Source organism: Carassius carassius, chromosome 24 (genome assembly GCF_963082965.1).
Source record: "Carassius carassius chromosome 24, fCarCar2.1, whole genome shotgun sequence".
Classification (NCBI taxonomy): domain Eukaryota; kingdom Metazoa; phylum Chordata; class Actinopteri; order Cypriniformes; family Cyprinidae; genus Carassius; species Carassius carassius.
The window spans coordinates 29,774,053-29,792,346 of NC_081778.1; the positions used below are offsets into that span (position 1 = coordinate 29,774,053).

Consider the following 18,294-nt stretch of genomic DNA (forward strand, 5'->3'; position numbering starts at 1 on the left):
ATCTATCTATCTATCTATCTATCCATCCATTGTCTATATTCATTAAAACGTTATTTTATTAAGCAAATTCATTATGTATGAATAAGTATTTCCTGGTAATCCTGAAACTTCCTGAAATCAGTGTTAACACTTGTGTAATTCTGTATTGACCGATCAGCATGCAGCAGTATAATTAAAGAGCTACTTAAATCTCCCCCAGATATTGCTGTGCTTGATTAAGCTTGTTTCAGTGTGGTCATACATGCAGAGCCAATGACATTTCATAAGGATAAATAAAACTGTGCATGCTAAAACAGAAAAATAATTCCGCAATGTATTTATAACACCATATTGACATCATGCAGAGAATCCCGAGCCGGGCCGTCATAAATCCAGAGCTGAGGTCACAGGTGAGCAGAGAGCTCAAAGAGGGTCAAGGAGGTGAGCTCAGGTCTGACGCTCTTATTTACTACAGGATCTTCAGCACAAACGCTGACTGTAGCTCATAAAGAATGGCTGTTTATCTCTTATAGCCACTGAATTCAATCAGAGCTTTCAGAGCTGTAGAAATCACTTGTGTTCAGCATTCAGTGGAGGAAACTATCTACATTTCTGTAAGGGGTAGGGTTAGAGCGTGAGTTAGGATTTGCTTATAAAACCTATAACAATCTATAAAAACATTACAAGTCTATGTAATGTCCCCATTTAGATAGCTAAATAAATGTGTGTGTGTGTGTGTGTGTGTGTGTGTGCATATAATACTGAAAATTCTCATATGAGCAGATATCAAAAACAAAATGCGAGATCTTTGTGAAAATGTTGCATGTTTCTGGCCAAACTTAACTTATTGAAAGCATTACATTTCAGAAGCTGTGCATATCGATGTGCCACAATTTTTTGTTTTTTTTTTGCATGCAGACATTTTCTGCCTTGTGATCTTGTAATTGAGCACAAATTGCTGGTAATGCAAAGGCAGTGTCATGTTCCCAAACCTGATCGCCGCAGGGGAAGCTCATGTAAAACCAGGCAAGAAAAATGCTAATTACTAATGTTAAGAGTGTAGCTGGTGATTTGAGAACAACACCTGTCAAGTATCACGCTCTCCCCCAAATGAATGTCTCTCAGTGAAAAGCTCATTAAGCTGCAGTCCTGAGAATGAACATCATGTGTGACCTTCAGCGTGTGATGAACCTTTATGATGCTTTAGTCTGCAGTTAGAGTCCCGTGTCCCTGTGGAAAGACACTGTGTTCTCATTAGCCTTCACGTCTGCTCACCTCCATCACCAGTGAACAGGGATCTGACTCACACAAGAGCTCTCTACCTTTCCTCTTGCCGCTTTGAACACTATGTATGTATAGATTTTTATGATCTGAATCTTAAACTTCTTTTTTTTCCCGAAATGTTTTGTTTGAAAAATGGGCTTTCTTGAATTTCTTTTCAAGAAAGTTATATGTTATCCTGTTTTGTTATCTTATGCAATAACCTTTATTATATATTTTTAAATATCCAAATACTTTTTGGGCCTACCGTACTGAATTAGAAGTGGACACCACTACTGATATTACACTAAAAAAAAGGCCCATATGACAAACATTATACATTTTTATGTTATATTTCACAAAATGTATTTAAAAAAATGTAAAATATATGGCTGATAAAATGCATTAAATGCATATACATTTGCAGTATGTGTGTCCTTCATCCTACTCAAGAGAGATTAAAATGATTAGTCTTTTTCGCCATCTAGTGGATGAATCTGTGATGTAAGACTTCTTACAACATTAGAAATCTGTGCTCTTGAGTTTACATATCTTAACCTATTCATAATAATAATTACAGTAAACATTATAATTCACATTGAAACCTTTATTTCCTTACTGTAGCATGTACATAACAGAAAGAGCAGAGATCCTTCAAAAGACCTTTATCTTTAAAGCAAGAGATATTCTGTGACTCTCCCGTTTATTATTGAGTTATGAATTCAAGCGCAATAAGTGTAGCAAGAAGTAGTGCAAGTTTTCTTATACTGGTAGTCTGATCTTTATAGTTATCTGGACAGGAAAGAGTCTGACAGGATAAACTCACACACTGTAACAGGCCCAGTAAAGCAGGAACCTCCCGTTTGATTCTCTCTTAATGACCAGGTTTGAGCTCTGTTCTCTGTTCATCCATTCTTCCGCCCTGGACCTTCAGCAACAAACTAAAGAAATCTTCATCATCCATCGGTCCTGGAGCTGCACTGCGCTGCTCCTCCAGCCGGCCCTGGGCCTGGGCAAACAAAAATAGAAATCAATTAACAATGGCAACAACAATAATAATAATTATTATTATTACTTTTAATAAGAATCATTTTATTATTAATTAATTTTAGCAATCAAAAACATTAGCCTTTACCAATTTGACATTACTGCCTAGAACTTATTATATTAATGATAAATGTTTTGTAGTGAAAAATTCTATTTTTTTATATTATAAATTATATAATTATTATGAAAAAGATATAACAATAATAAAATATCATACTGATTATACACGTGTTGTGATTAAATAATAATATATATTTTTATATTATAATAATAAATTATTATTATTATTATTATTATTAATAAAATGTTAATACAATAATAATAAATCTAAATCATTAGCCTTTACCAATTTGACATTACTGACTGGAAAATATAATATTGATTATACATTTGTTGTGATAAATAAAAATAATAAATTTTTATATTATTATCATTATTATTAAAAGGTTAATACAATAATAATAATGTTAGGAATTAAAAACATTAGCCTTTACCAATTTGACATTACTGACTGCAAAATATAATATTGATTATAAGTTTGTTGTGATAAATAATATTATTTTTTATAATATTATAATTATTATTAAAAAGTTAATACAATAATAATAATTTTAGAAATTAAAAACATTAGCCTTTAACAATTTGACATTACTGACTGGAAAATATCATACTGATTATACATTTGTTGTGATAAATAATAATCATTTTTTTTATATTATTATCATTATTATTAAAAGGTTAATAAAATAATAATAATTTTAGAAATTAAATACATTAGCCTTTACCAATTTGACATTACTGACTGGAAAATATTATATTGATTATAAATGTGTTGAGATAAATAAAAATAAAAATAATAATTATTTCTAATATTATAATATATGATTATTATTATTATTATAAAGTTAATACAATAATATTTTTTGAAATCAAAAATATTAGCCGTTACCAATTTGACATTACAAACCAAAAATGATGATATTAATCATAGACATTTATCAATTAATAATAATAACAACAATAATTAAAAAATGTTTAAAAGACCTTTACCAACCAGAAATTATAAGATTAATTATGATCTTTTTGTTTCTTTTGGCAGAGTTTCAACAGCAAGAAATAAATAAAAACAAACAAACAGTTATTTGTCTTTGAAAACAAATAAATAAATAAATAAACATGTTTCTAAACTCAGTCTTGGTCTTTTTACACATGAAAATATACAGCTGCCTATGTAATTTTTTTATTCATCATATTTGGGATCCCTGGCATCAGCGAGTATGAGAACCCCTGTGTTTAGTGAAGTTAGCAATAAGAAAAGAAAACGTTCCAGACATAATTCAAAGACAAAGATGCAGACTAGGTTATACGTGTCTGTTCCAGTGGTGATAAACAACATCTCAGCAGCGCTCACTTGTGAGTTGACGATCATGTTGTAGAAGTCCTCTTTGGGTGTTTGCATGGGAACGGTTCGGGTGACCTCAGGGATCTTCCAGCTGCTCTTCCTCTGTTTGGCTTTGGGCAGCCGAGGTGGGGGGGCAGAAGGAATGTTCTGGAGCTCTGCTCGCTGGTCATCCAGTCGACGACCCTGAGAAGTCGCCAACAAATCGAAGAACTCCTCCTTCTGCAGGGACGTCATGGAGGAGAACACCACTGTATGGAAAGACACAGTTCAACCATGAGAGTCATGTGTGTCGTATTATTTTCCGTAATGATGGCAAGGAAATGCATTCAGATTGTGTTTCTTCACCTCTCTGGCTGTGGCGAGGTGTGCTGGGCTCTGAGTAACATCTCCTGCGGCGGTCCAGACGGAACGAGCAGCGCTGGTCATTGAGTCGCCGGCCCTCTTGTAACGCGAACAACAGCTCACACAAAGCGTCTGGGAAATCTGGAGATGTCCTGTGAACCTGAGCACATCACATCAAATCCATCATTAATGCGACGGTTCACCCAAAATGAGAATTCTGTCATCATGTACTCACCTTCATGTTGGTCCAAACCGGCATGAGTTTCTTTCTTCTGTTAAACACAAAGGAAGATATTCTGAAGAATGTGTAACCCAACAGTTGATGGTAGCCATTGAGCCATTTCCACATTGTGGAAGTCAATGGCTACCAGCAACAGTTGGGTTACCCACATTCGTCAGAATATTTTCCTTTGTGTTCAACAGAAGACAGAAACTCATGCAAGTTTGGAGTCAGATGAGTCCATCCATACTGTAAGTGTCTAGATATGGCTTAATTTCCAAAAGTCATATTGCTTAGAAAAGTAATGGTATCTCCTCAACACAATCCACTCAGCTCCTGACGGATAAAATAAAGGGCTTTTGTTTTTTTGTTTTTTGACCTTTTCACTCATAAATATGTCAGATTACAGAAGTAGCGTCCACTTCATAATTCTTAATAATGGGTGTGTCAGTTTCTCTAGACTAAACTTTTGTATTTTTGTAAATACCTTTTAAAAGTCCTTTGGAAATTTACAAAATCTTGGAAAATTATTATTATTATTTTTTTTTTGATGCAAAAAAGGCTTTCTTATCGCATGACAACTAAAGTAACAAATGTGAAGCTTTTGAAATATTATTAGTCCATGCCTGTTAGTGTTGGGACTCATTTACAGTACTGGTCAAAAGTCTGTAGTTAAGTGTTTTTTTATTATTATATTAACACTTTTATTCCACAAGGATGAATTGAATTGATCATAAGTGACAGTAAATACATTTATAATGTTACAAATGTTTTCTATTTTCCAGTAAATCCTCTTCTTTTGACATTTCTATTCGTCAAAGAATACTGTATCACGGTTTCCACAAAAATATGAAGCAGCACAAATGTTTTAAACATCGATAATAAGAAATGTTTCTTGAGCAGCAAATCAGCATATCAGAATAATTTCTGAAGGATCATGTGACATTGATTATTCTAAAAAAAATTCAGCTTTGATCACAGGAATAAATATATTTCAATAGAAAACACAATTTTTTTTATCAAATAAACTCATATAAGAGACTTTTTAAAAACATTAAGAAATCTCACCGACCCCAACCAAATGAACATGCTAATATAATCGATAATAAAAGAAATTCATTCCACTGAGTGATTCAATAGTAAATACATTAACACAGGAAAGAGTCTTGCACTTGTCAAGTTTAGTTAGACACACTAATAAATTTCAGATAATTATGAAACTTTACCGTTTGCTTTGCATCGTCAGGGCTCAGTCTGTCTTTGGGCCGCAGTTTTACTTCTCCTTGAGCGCTTGATTTGTCTTGAGTCTCTACTTGTAGCATCTTCTCTGGTCCTGCAGCCGTCCCGTCTGACAGTCCCTTGTCGGTTTTTGTAATAATTTCACGACCTGCGTGATCTTCCACCTGTTGACTTTCTATAGTTGCATTCTTCTCCTCATTCATTTCTGCTTGCATTGTTTTACTCTCACCTTTTCCTTCTTGGACACTGTTGTGATCATGTGAACTTCCCTCTGTGGCTTCAATAATGTCATCCTTTGTGTTTTCATCAGTCGTCCTAACTCTCAGTACGGTCCTTCCTCTGCTGCTGTTTATCACATCCGAAGGTTCATCCCCCTCTTCGAGGATGAGAAGAGGCTCCAACTGCTTGTCCACTGAGGTTTCAACTTTGACCTCGGCGCAGTTCATCATAGCTTCTGCCGAGCTGTCCATGGAAGAAAATGTGAGAGCTTATTAAAAGTATGAAGTTGAAGAACTCTCGACATCGAAAGTCACTGAACAGGCGTGCATGTAATCAGCATATACATCTCAAGTATGTCTAACATTTATAAACACATTTTTAATTACGTAGTCTGTAGTAGAACATGAAATATGACAACTTATCTTAGATTAAACACTTTCAGTGCACAGCATAGTTATTATATAGTTACAACATGTAACTGGACTTATTTCAACACAGATTTAGATAGTAGGTGATACTGTACGGCCCTGCTTACCTTCTCAACCTTCGATGAGTTAAAACGAGGTCCTCTCAGCGGAATGTCAAGTAAAGCCCACATGCATCTCACCTCCGTGTACGAACAAGCATTAGCTCCCACATATCTATATCTACATGAGTGTTTTTCACAAACGAATCTGAAAGGAGCTAGAAGCTGACACGATGCATCGACAACTTCACTGCTTCACAGTCTCTTCCTGTTCCTCTCTTATGGCCCTGATCCACCCCTATTTATTTGGCCCGTGTCAGTGTAACTAGTGGAATTGGCTCATGTATAGAAATGCACTATAGATGCGCATGATATATCAAACCGACTTTTGTTCAAATGCTAAGCTATTTTATAATCATGTCTGAGAAATGTGTGCTGACGCTCAACAGCTCTGAAAGTCTTACATGTTGAAACTGGCAGCCTGTTTGTTTAAGACAGTCTGTGGTTTTGCAGATTTCCTGTTGACTACCAGCAAAACGAGAAGTTAGACTCTGCGATAAAGAACAAGACTTGAGAATGGTGGAGAAACCAAATGAGCGACTATTAAAATAAGATACTTGATATTCACGTTCCATTTTCACCAAGAAACATGTCTTGTTTCTCCCCCTGTTGATTACATTTCAGACCTAAAGCCTCCGGGCAGTGACATGATGACATGTAAACTATGCACTTGCAGTAAGGAATCTTGTATATGTTGAGCAACTGTTGAGTGCATGCAAGAATATCACATTTCAAACTGTGCTTTGATACAAGAGTGAATCTCTTGAAAACAGTCAAGTACACGCCCAGTTCGCATTTCGCCCTTAAAACAAACAAGTTAATAAATGAATGATATTTACATATTTAAATAAAACTATATATATATATATATATATATATATATATATTTAAAATAAATCATTTAAAAAAGAAATTAGCAGTTATTTTAACGATAACTATTAATTAATTAAGAATATTTCTACCCCAAATCATTTTGCAATTCTGGAAGTATTTTAATTTCACTTATCATTCTATTCACTGGAATGTAATGTTTTGTTTAATTTAAATCAGCTAAATTAAAGGATGATTGGATTTATATTTATTTTTAATCTATCTTTTTTTTTATTTTTTCAGGATGCTATTTGAACATGTTCTTGACAGCTTTGTAAGATTTAATCACAAAAACCTTATCTTTTTCTCTTTTTTTTTTCATTTTCCTGGGAGCAGAAATCCACTTTCATACTTGGTTAGATGAGGTTTCAATTTCACCTATGAGTTTTTATGTACTGATTTTGACCCATGCAACAGGACTGCGTGGTCACAGTGTACTCATATCTTGACTTTTGCATTTGCAGAATGCCTATTTCCATGCAAGGGGCACGGTTTTTTATGTGTCAGTCGCTAGGGGAAGCCATCGTGGTGATGCATGGACACACACTCATCTAGATTAATATACTGCTCAGGATGTTGCAGCCGCAGCAGCCCATCACAGGCAACGGGCCCAGCGCAAGCCGCGGTCTCGGCTTGAACGTCCACCCGGGAATGCATCCCCTTAACCCGGTGCACCCGCCTTCTCAACACCGCCCAGATGGAGACCCCGCCGGCCTCGAAGGCACCGAAAATGGACACAACAACCGCCGAGACATTGGAGACATCCTGCAACAGATCATGACGATTACCGACCAAAGTTTAGACGAAGCTCAAGCAAAGTGAGTTAGTTATTTAAAATGATTTCTTTGAAAACTTAACGTAACGTTACAAGTTTAGCATTGAGCTAACGGCCGCGTGAGACAAGGGTATGCTAAAACATAGAAATATCTATTATCTAACCTTTTTAATTAAGAAATTGTATCTTTAATCCAATTAAAAACACTTTTATTTTACCTTTAAAGTTATTACTGTTTAAACATTTATTAGAATGTGTGCTGAAGTTCACGGTATAAGTTAGCTGCTATTGTTTACGTTTTACTTGACTTACAACAAACTCTTTTTCTTATTCAGTTTTGTAGTATATACGTTGCATTATATTGATTCTCTATTAGATGTACATAAATCTATATATTTTAATTTATCTTATTACAGGAGTAACTTTATTTTTACTCATTCCACAAAAACAAATCACTGCCTGAAGCTAAAGTGAAAGGCTAATGTGTCAGGAGAAACGAAATCGGTAATCAGTATTTAATATGTTTAAAAAAAAACAAATCTAAATTATATCAAGAGTGGGGTTGTGAAATAATATTTTATTTTCACTTGCAAGGCGATTTCATTACTGTTCCATCGGTAGCATGATAATGTTAGCCGACTGACTTTTGTTTGTTATTTTGTGATAGAAAACACGCTTTAAACTGTCATCGGATGAAACCGGCTTTATTCAGCGTCCTGTGCGAAATTAAAGAGAAAACTGGTGAGTAATGAGGATGCATTTTGTTTGAAAAGTGGTAAATGTCATAAATGTAACTTTATATAATTGGTTTAAAAGTTGCCTTTGTTATCGGCACAGCCGCCATGTTCTGCAAGAACAAAGCCAGAGAGTGTACACCTCACAACAATACAATAATTTCAACATTTCCCCTAAACAATCATTTAGATTTTATTCTAGTTTATAAATGTATTCTCAACCCCCATCGTTTGCAAGCAATATTGCATGATTTTAATTGTTAAAACAGCACTTTGAACTCAACAATAGCATCATGATTATGGGTTTGACCAGGTATGCAGCTTTTAAAAATTAATCTAATTAATCTAATTAAAAACTAATCAGACCAACAACAAATGTTTTCTGGTTTGTCTGAAGACCACATTTGCATTTCCTTAATACATTATTCTCAGCTCTAAGTCTGTGATATTACCTCAAACTAAATAGTTTTTTCATGCATCTGATACCACATTGTTTGCATGCATTAAGTACAAGTATAGTAGTAATAGGCTTCTATGAGAAAATAATAACAGCCATCGAGTATATTAACACAAACCTTTTTATTTGCATGCAGCATCCTATTATTTGCAGGCAAGAATTGACCTAATAATAACTGCACAATGCCTTTGGTTAGTATGAAGTCTAAGTTTAGAAAATCCCTTAAGAGGACTGAGATGTTTACAGTGATGGTTAGTAATTAAATGGCCTTGTGCCTAATGGACACTCTTAATTTCCGTGGTTTGGCAGGCTCCCTCACAGCCCGTGTCATTAATCACACACTACTGCCAGTATTCACTGTTTATTGTACAGTGCTGTCTAGTAACATAAAAAAATAAAATCTCTCCTAATAAGAGTATGTGTAATTGAATAAAGCGGATTTTAGGGTGGTTGCAATGTTAAAGCAGTGATGAGACAGGAACTGCTTAATGTTTTGCTCTTGACTGAAGCACTTAACCTGGTGTTGCTCCAGGGAATACATTAAAATGAGTTAAAACTCATATTTATTTTGTAGGTCATTGACTGCCATTATGGTATCAGACATGATGGACTGTAATAGTTCTACTCCTGAGAAAATTAAGGGTTTTAAATAAGATAACCCAAATGTAGTTTTAAGAAATATGGGTGTTGTATACCCAAAAAATAATACACAATGTTCATTTACTTCATTTAATAACTGAAACAATGCAAAGTGGTTGAAAATCTGTAAACTTTAATGGATATGTTTCATATTTACAGGTCTTTCTATGAGAAATGCTCAGGAGGAGGAGCCTCCAGACCCACAGCTCGTACGATTGGACAACATGCTGCTGGCCGAAGGTGTGGCCGGTCCTGAAAAGGGGGGCGGAGCCGCTGCGGCGGTCTCTGCCGCGACCAGCTCTGGCGGGATGTCACCTGACAGCTCACTGGAGCACTCCGACTATAAAAGCAAGTTGAGCCAAATTCGGAACATTTACCACACAGAGCTGGAAAAATACGAGCAGGTACATAATGCTGCCATTGTGCTGGGTAGCCACGCCCCCGGCGAAATCTCACTGGTCCAGAATCCTGCATCAAATGGCTTTTTCAACTGCATTGTTTCTGGAAGTATATTTTTCTTTCATTATTTCCATAGGGATTTAAAAGAAAAAGTGTTTGTTAAAGAATTAGAAGAAGTGAACTAAACCAGCGAATCACAATTTTTCAAACTTTGATTTGAAGCAAAAAATATTTGAAAATCAGCTTAAAGACAAAGCTTAACAGCTGTAATGAGGAAAGGAACTGCAAGCCCATGAAGCATTGTGAATGACATTGAATTTAAATATTAGTATTAAAAACATTGTGAAAATTGTTGATTTAAGGATGTTGATTAAATGTAAAGAAAATCTTTTTTTACTTTCATTGCAAAATAAGGATATTACCAAGTACAAATAGTACAAAACTTTAAAGTAGTTAGAGATCTTTCTTATTATTATGCCACTCGCAATGCTTCATGGAAAGAAATTATTTGCTTGTGTTTGGTGGAGATTTTTCTGCAGAATCGTGGGGGATGTACTTTTTCACCAGGAATTCCACTTTTGAATATGATTTATTTTTTTTTTTTAAATAAGTTGAAATAAAGCTCGCTGATGGTTTCAATCAAAGCATATAATGTCAATTAATAACCTTGTCGCTCACAGTAGGACTTACTTCAGTGGTTTATAAGTTATTGTTCAAAATCAGTTCCTCAATGGAGAAAATGAATGGGATTTTTGCTTCCAGAACCCAACTGTTGCACACTATTGTGTTTTTGTCAGTTTGCACAGAAAATGGATGTCTGACTTAAGAAAACACATGTTCTGAGTGTCTGTAGACACAAAGGAGCTGCTTTCTAATCTCATTGCTGTTTCCAGGCCTGCAGTGAGTTCACCACCCATGTTATGAACCTGCTGAGGGAGCAGTCTCGCACCCGTCCCGTGTCTCCGCGTGAGATCGAGCGCATGGTGGCCATCATCCACCGCAAGTTCAGCTCCATCCAGACGCAGCTCAAACAGAGCACCTGTGAAGCGGTCATGATACTGCGCTCACGCTTTCTGGACGCCAGGTGGGTTCGAAATGCATTTTGTGATATTAAATCTTTGTTTTCAATATCAGAAAGTTAATTTTTCCGACTTTCTGCATGGTCTTAAAATGTCTTAGGTTGCCTCAGTTTAAGGAATGAAAAACGTTATGGCATTAAATGTTTCATGCATTGATAAAAACTAATATCTCAGTGTTTTTGTTTTGCAGAACAAATATCTAAACGTATTCAGAATACATCTTGTTGAGAAGTCTTGAAAAACGGAACAATTTTAAATGCTTAAAACAAAAACAAATATCAGTCAATGGGGGATGAAAACTTGTTTTACCTTTCAATGAAATTGATTTTACTGAGCCCATTGATATATATATGTTCGTGTTTTATTCAGAAACTCACTTTATATTGACAGAGAACATACATTTCAGTTTATTCCTTAAAGGTCCCATTTTTCGTGCTTTTTTGAAGCTTTGGTTGTGTTTACAGTGTGCAATATAACATGTGTTCATGTTTCGCGTGTAAAAAAACACAGTATTTTTTCACACTATTCACTTATCTGTATACCGCTGTTTTCACTGTCATAAAAACGGGCTGATGACTTCCTTGTTCTATAAAGTCCCTCCTTCAGAAATACGTAACGAGTTCTGATTGGGCCAGCGGTTCCTGTGTTGTGATTCGACAGTAGGCTGCCCTCCTGGAAACGCGATTGGACTAGTTTTGGAGTAGTTTTGAGAAACAAGTGGGCAGGATTTGTTTTGAAAACCTGGCAATCCTGATCTGAACCATAGACAGTAAAAGAACGCATGTGCTGGAGATGTACTTATAATCACGGGAGCGTTTTTACTGATGAGATGCGCATGAAAATCGCATTCGATTTTTTTGCACAGCCTTAACATCTAGTTAACAAAGCTAAACAGCGTTGCCCTTTGTGTAATAAGTTACAGAAACTGTTAAACGCACCAACTTAAATAATAAAATACACTTACTGGTTGTGGTCCATAAACAACGCCTTCTCCAAACAAAGAGGGAACTGCTCCATCTTTCAGGAATAATCTTTGTGCGAATCTGGTATTAAACTGATTGAGATTGAGGAAGCTCGCTGTCCTCAGCAAAATGTGCTGCACATAGTTTTACATGCGGATTATAATTTTCGGGAACCGAGTTAAACATAAATTGTAACCATTAATCTCCAAGTACAGCATCCCTGGGAAGCCCAAACAAAGATGATTGGACTCCGAGATGAAAATAACTGCGTTTCGACGACATGGCGACAAACACAAACGCAGCTCTTCCTCTTTCCGTCGGAGCGCAACAAGACCACGCCCCCTTTTTTTTTCATGTGGGCGGAGGTTAGTCGAAAAACTGTTTTAGTGACGTCATTACTGCAGGAACTAGAGGGATGTAGTCCAAACGGGTTGTTTTTTGCAGGCGAATTCTGTTAAATAAAATATCTCGCTTGGCATTGAACTTTGAGCTTTACAATTTTACAGATATTATTTATACTCTAACAACAACATTACACACTAACTAAAGTTTAAAACATGGGATCATGAAGAACGGGACCTTTAAATTTTCTTTATGGGTCTTAAAAAGGTCTTTAAAAAGTCTTAAATTTACCTTCATAAACCTGCAGAGAACCCTGTTTGTTCTTCATGTAGATGATAATTTCAGATTTTTGTTTGACTGTGACACTTTCTTGGTTTTTCAGGCGTAAACGGCGCAACTTTAGTAAACAGGCCACAGAGGTCCTGAACGAGTATTTCTATTCCCATCTCTCAAACCCGTACCCGAGCGAGGAGGCCAAAGAAGAGCTGGCCAAGCAGTGCGGTATCACTATGTCTCAGGTACCAGCTCCTCTATCAGATCTAAAAGGCTTGTTCTCTTTTGAGCGTTTGAGAGGAGCCTGACTCTCAGTGCACTATGGGAGCGTCCGGTCATCAGAGACGTATCCGTTTCATTCTGCCTCTGAAATCGTAACAGGTGTCCAACTGGTTTGGCAACAAGAGGATTCGCTATAAGAAGAACATTGGGAAGTTCCAGGAAGAGGCCAATCTGTATGCCATGAAGACGGCCTTAGGGGCGACACAGAGCGAGGAATCCCCCCACACTCCAAACTCCACGGGTCAGTTCAGATCTTTAGCTCTGATGAGGTGTTTTCACACTAGATTTTGAGATTTGAAACAGGATATTTAATACATATTAAGAAAGAGCAATATTTAGCTGAAACTGAAAACTGACTTGTGAGTGATCATCTGTTGATTGAATTGAACCGTTGGATTCACTGAGATGAATCAATCAAATTATAAGAAACCATAATTGTGGAAAAATGTTTTCAACTGTAACGTGATTAAAGAAGTTTGAAAGCAATACATATATATTTTGTTGTTCAACAATTTAAACAATATATTAATATACTGTTCAAAAGTTTGGCACCATTTCAATGATTCTAAAATCTAATATTCTCACCAAAGCTGCATTTATTTGAACAAAAATAAGGTAAAAGCATTAATATTGTGAAATATTACTACAATTTAAAATAACTGTTTTTAAAATGTAATTTATTCCAGTGATGCGCAGCTGAATTTTCAGCATCATTCCTCCAGTCTTCAGTGTCGCATGATCCTCAGAAATCATTCTAATTATGCTGATTTGCTGCTTAAGAAACATTTCTTGTTGTGCTGCTTCATATATTTCTCGAAAATGTTTTTCAGGATTCTTTGAATAGAAAGTCCAAAAGAACAGCATTTATACAAAATATAATATTTGAGAAAAAAAAATGTAGATGTCATTTCTGTCACTTTTGATCAATTCAGTGCATCCTTGCTTCAGACTTCTGCACAGAATTGCAATATGATATATATATACTGCACATAATTGCAATATATACCTCTTATTCTTCAAGGCTCAGGGTCGTTCTCGCTGTCAGGGTCAGCTGACTGCTTCCTAGGAGTTCCTCCAATGAACGGAGAGCAGCCGTCCTATCACATGGGGGCTCAGGTACGACTCTCTTAAACTCAAACAGCATTCCTGCTCCCCTGCACAGGTCATTGTCCCTGTGTGTGAGGATCTCACTGCTTCAGTAACATCAGAGGGAATGATGTGCTTTGTGTGTTTGCTTTGCTGTGCAGCTCTGTCTAAATGTCCTTTTCCTCTCTCTCTCTCTGGTAGGATGCTCAATCACGCTTCTCAGACAGACTCTATAGTACCAGAGAGAGCCGGGTGAGGAGCTCATCACATGCATGCTCATGTCTGCCGTCTATCAGTCTCGCTTTTTAAGTGACTTGCATGCACATCACTGTGATCCGTGATCTTTACTTGTTTATGCTTTTTTTTTGGTAAGGTTTCACGTGCTCTGTTGATTATTATTAAGGTCTATAAAGTTGCACATGATTTATTTATGAGAAACATGCACACATATGAGCAGAGGTGAATTACACACATATGTATCACATATACTGTATACTCTTTGAATGGAAGTATCCAGAAAAATAATGTTGTCGTTATTATCATTATCTGATTATACAAACTTGCGATTCAAATAAGTGTGAAATAGGAATGTAGCTTGATATAATGATAATAATATTGGTATATTGTTAGTAATAATAGTAAATAAAGGTGCTGTGTAAATTCTTAAAGTATTATTATTATCATCATCGTCGTGATCTGATACCGATTTATGATCCTGGACTCTTAAGTCACTGGGCTTATAGCCAAAACAATATTTTATGGGTCAAAATTACATTGTTACATGCCAAAAATCATTAGGATATTGAGTAAAGATCACATGTTCTATGAATATATTTTGTACATTTACTACCGTAAATAATCAAAACTTAATTTTTGATTAATAATATGCATCGCTCAGAATTCATTTGGACAAATTCAAATGCGATTTTCTCAGTATTTCGATTTTTTTGCACCCTCAGATTAAAGATTTTCAGTTTAGTTGTATCTTGGCCAAATATTGTTTGATCCTAATAAACCATACAAAAAGCTTATTTATTCAGCTTTCAGATGACGTACAAATCCCAGTTTCGAAAAATCGACACAAGACAAATTTCACTTTAAAAAATGATTGTGAAATATGAATACATCTTGTTAAAATGATATTAATAGTGTATTATTAGTAATATAATGTATAAATGTTAAAGTTATTATAATTAAATTGTATTGTTATTGTTAAATGTAAATTATTATTTCATGGTTAAATCATAATATTATCAGATTTTACTTGCATAAAACAGGAATATATTGATAGAAAGACAATAGTTTAGTTGGAAAATATTAGTAATAGAAAAAGTGTGGTATAAATGTTTAAATTGCATTATTATTTTTTTATGATTATCTGTACGTATATATTTCACTTGCATTAAATAAGTGTTAAATAGTAATATATCTTGAAATAATGATAATAGTGCACCATTTTACAAAACTCTTTTGATTTATTAAAAGAAGAAAGCATTGTGTTTACAATAAGACTTCTGCAGTGAAATCACTAAATGTCCAAATAAAAGAGGATTGAACTTTGAAGACAATGTGAACAACATGAAAATATACACACAAAAAAACACCAAAATGTGAAATATTTTCCTCATATCAATTCAAACTATTACTTTCAGCTGGATCATTGTAAATAACATCTTTAGCACATGCTTAAGCACAATTTACTTTTTTCACTTACTATGCCTTAAAGGGATAGTTCACCTAAAAATTAAAATTACCCCATGATCAACCCTCAAGCCGTCCTGGGTGTGATTGACTCTTGTTTCAGACGAATACAACTGGAGTCATGTTAAAAAAATGTCTCTGACCCTTCCGAGCTTTAGAATCACAGTGAATGAGTGTTGGACTTCTTAATATAACTCCAATTGTATTAATACACACCTAGGAAGGTTTGAGTAAATTACTTTTGGTTGAACTATCCCTTTAAATATTGTCATGTATGCTAGTATTTGAATATATTTAGAGATCTCTGTACAGGACGGCTTCTGTTTGTATGGTTTTAACAGCAGTTTTCTGTCTGTGCAGACTAATGGTAGCTGGCAGGAGCAGAACACGCCACCCTCGGCCACTTCACCCGGCAGCGATCACTCCGACAACTCTGACTGATGAACTCCTGCCACCAGGACGAAAGAATGATGCTCACTCCTCCACCCTACTGCAGTTTTAGTTAGTCACGTTTTTGTTTTTAGAAGCTCATTATTGGACTGAAATACAAGCAGAAATTTTCTGTGTAAATCGTTCATACAGCTGTTCTTTTGAAAATTGGCGTAGTCCATTCAATACGGTAATTTACAAAAGAATGGGCCGTATTCATGAAGTAAATTGTTTGTAAAATTGTCATTTTTTTGCATTGACTTCAATGTGAGCAGAACTGATTTCAGTCAAAATGTCGTGTGTGTGTGTGTATGTATATTTGTGTGTGTGTAACACTAATTTACTTATTTACTTAAGTTTTTGTTACAGTTCATGCAGTTTATGCATATGCATACATAACATACACACATGTACAAATATATATATAATATTTGTGAAAATGTTAAATGCTAATTTACATTTAAGTTTTGATTTTACAAACAACTTAAGCATCTGTTGAGCTTTTGTTTCATGAATAAGGCCCTTTTTCCGTTTTAATGAATGTGTGTGTGTGTGTGTGTGTGTGTGTGAGAGAGAGAGAGAAGTGTTGGATGAGATCATGGCTTATACTCGCCGTCATGTATGTTATTTCACTTTTCCACTACATTACAACTTCCACTTTTTGTTTCTGCAATATCTGGGTGTTGAAAGGGGAACTTTTTAAACTGCATTAAGACTGCTTTCATTATAGTTTATAGTTATTATATTATTATTATTATCACTGCTTTATATTGTTTATTCAGAGCTCAGATAGAATTGGCTTTGGTGAAGGGGGCAATAGAAAAAAATCCAAAGATTGTTGGTTTGTGTGTGTGTGTGTGTGCTTTTTCTTTTTTTACTGAGTTTGTGTGTGTATCAGTTAAATGAATGAGGTGTGTTTGCTGTCTTTATTTCCCGTTTGAATGAGTATATCAACAGTGCTGTCTTTTCTCTGTACAGTGAAACACCTGTATTCTCTACCTCTTTTACAATAAAGACTGTCTGTGTACACATTCATCATTTGCACTTAAATATCTTTTTTCTAAGGACATGATCAGTGTCACCTATATTTTATATTGTTATTTGTTAATATATCGCTGGATGATATTTCAGTCAAGTTGGACCATTGTGAAAGATGCACTGGAATCTGGACCATTCTAGAATCTTCATCTCATGTGAGTGCACTTTGTTAAATGCATTTACTATTAATTTCTTGAGGTATAATACTTTTTTGTGGAAAACAAGTGAACCTTGGAAACCCTCCTCTAGAGCAGATCCGGTGGCAATAAAATATAATAGGATGAAAAGAAAATCTTACAGAATATTAAGCATATTTTTTGCTTAAGATTTTATGATAATTAATATAAAAATATTTGTGATTAAGATTTCATTATGGTACTGTAATATAATTTTTGTAGTATATGATGTTATTTTCATGAAAATCAAGCAATTCCTGTAGTGCATAAAATGAATTCTTACTGCTGTAGTGATAAGATTATTATTATTGTTTTGTTTATATTTTGTGCTGTAAACCTTAAAATACTAAAAAACAAAACATTCAAACATATACAGTAATGAGGGAAAAATTAAGAGAAAAATCTGTTTTATTATATTAATATATACATATATTCTTACTAGTTCTAAATAGGCTTCATTTTGTTTTTTTTAATAACTTTTATTTATTTTAATTTTGGGATGAGAACATGTTTTCCTGAAATTCAGCCAATAATATTATATTGTTTTCATACAGTCAGTAGAAAAATTGTAAACAACAATTTTATGCATTTTCAGTAGTCTATATTTTTTTCTTCTTTATCTTCTCTCACATGCTGCTTTGAATGGAGTCGGCAGGCTCACTATTTACCCTGTCACTGATTTTGGAGTTGCGGTTCCTTATTCTCTTTCTCAGAGTCCATCTGAGCTGCGCTGGGGACGTTCCCTGTGGTTTTGCTCTCTGATTGGCCGGGCGCTTCTCTAGGGTGGGGCACGATCACTATTTCTGCATGCTCATTGG

The 18,294-nt window shown here is 35.0% G+C and overlaps 2 protein-coding genes across 3 annotated transcripts; one reads left to right on the forward strand and one right to left on the reverse strand.

The window, feature by feature from the left end:
- Window positions 1–1,831: 1,831 nt before the first annotated feature.
- On the reverse strand, window positions 1,832–6,459 carry LOC132103736 (G-protein-signaling modulator 1-like). The gene is made up of 5 exons (XM_059508826.1): window positions 6,244–6,459; window positions 5,477–5,951; window positions 4,034–4,190; window positions 3,698–3,936; window positions 1,832–2,248 (listed from the first exon to the last, which is right to left on the reverse strand). The coding sequence occupies exons 2-5, from the start codon at window positions 5,936–5,938 to the stop codon at window positions 2,114–2,116; spliced, it is 993 nt and encodes a 330-aa protein (XP_059364809.1). The 5' UTR covers window positions 5,939–5,951; window positions 6,244–6,459; the 3' UTR covers window positions 1,832–2,113.
- Window positions 6,460–7,594: 1,135 nt separating this feature from the next.
- LOC132103417 (pre-B-cell leukemia transcription factor 1-like) lies at window positions 7,595–16,588 on the forward strand. Of its 2 annotated transcripts, XM_059508499.1 has the most exons (9): window positions 7,596–7,922; window positions 8,547–8,620; window positions 9,869–10,113; window positions 11,002–11,192; window positions 12,874–13,009; window positions 13,146–13,287; window positions 14,068–14,162; window positions 14,334–14,384; window positions 16,194–16,588. In XM_059508499.1, the coding sequence occupies exons 1-9, from the start codon at window positions 7,678–7,680 to the stop codon at window positions 16,272–16,274; spliced, it is 1,260 nt and encodes a 419-aa protein (XP_059364482.1). In that variant the 5' UTR covers window positions 7,596–7,677; the 3' UTR covers window positions 16,275–16,588. The 2 variants fall into 2 exon arrangements, with proteins under 2 accessions (XP_059364483.1, XP_059364482.1); XM_059508500.1 differs by lacking the exon at window positions 14,334–14,384 and having other exon boundaries at window positions 7,595–7,922.
- Window positions 16,589–18,294: the final 1,706 nt, after the last annotated feature.

Bases quoted from the DNA above. Each gene is read 5' to 3' on its own strand.
- LOC132103736 (XM_059508826.1), bottom strand. From the start codon at position 5,938: ATGATGAACTGCGCCGAGGTCAAAGTTGAAACCTCAGTGGACAAGCAG. The intron at 4,191-5,476 runs GTAAAGTTTCAT...TGATGTGCTCAG, and splicing joins CTGACGATGCAAAGCAAACG to GTTCACAGGACATCTCCAGA. The intron at 2,249-3,697 runs GTGAGCGCTGCT...TTGTTTGCCCAG, and splicing joins ACATGATCGTCAACTCACAA to GCCCAGGGCCGGCTGGAGGA.
- LOC132103417 (XM_059508499.1), top strand. From the start codon at position 7,678: ATGTTGCAGCCGCAGCAGCCCATCACAGGCAACGGGCCCAGCGCAAGC. The intron at 8,621-9,868 runs GTGAGTAATGAG...TCATATTTACAG, and splicing joins CGAAATTAAAGAGAAAACTG to GTCTTTCTATGAGAAATGCT. The intron at 10,114-11,001 runs GTACATAATGCT...TGCTGTTTCCAG, and splicing joins AGCTGGAAAAATACGAGCAG to GCCTGCAGTGAGTTCACCAC.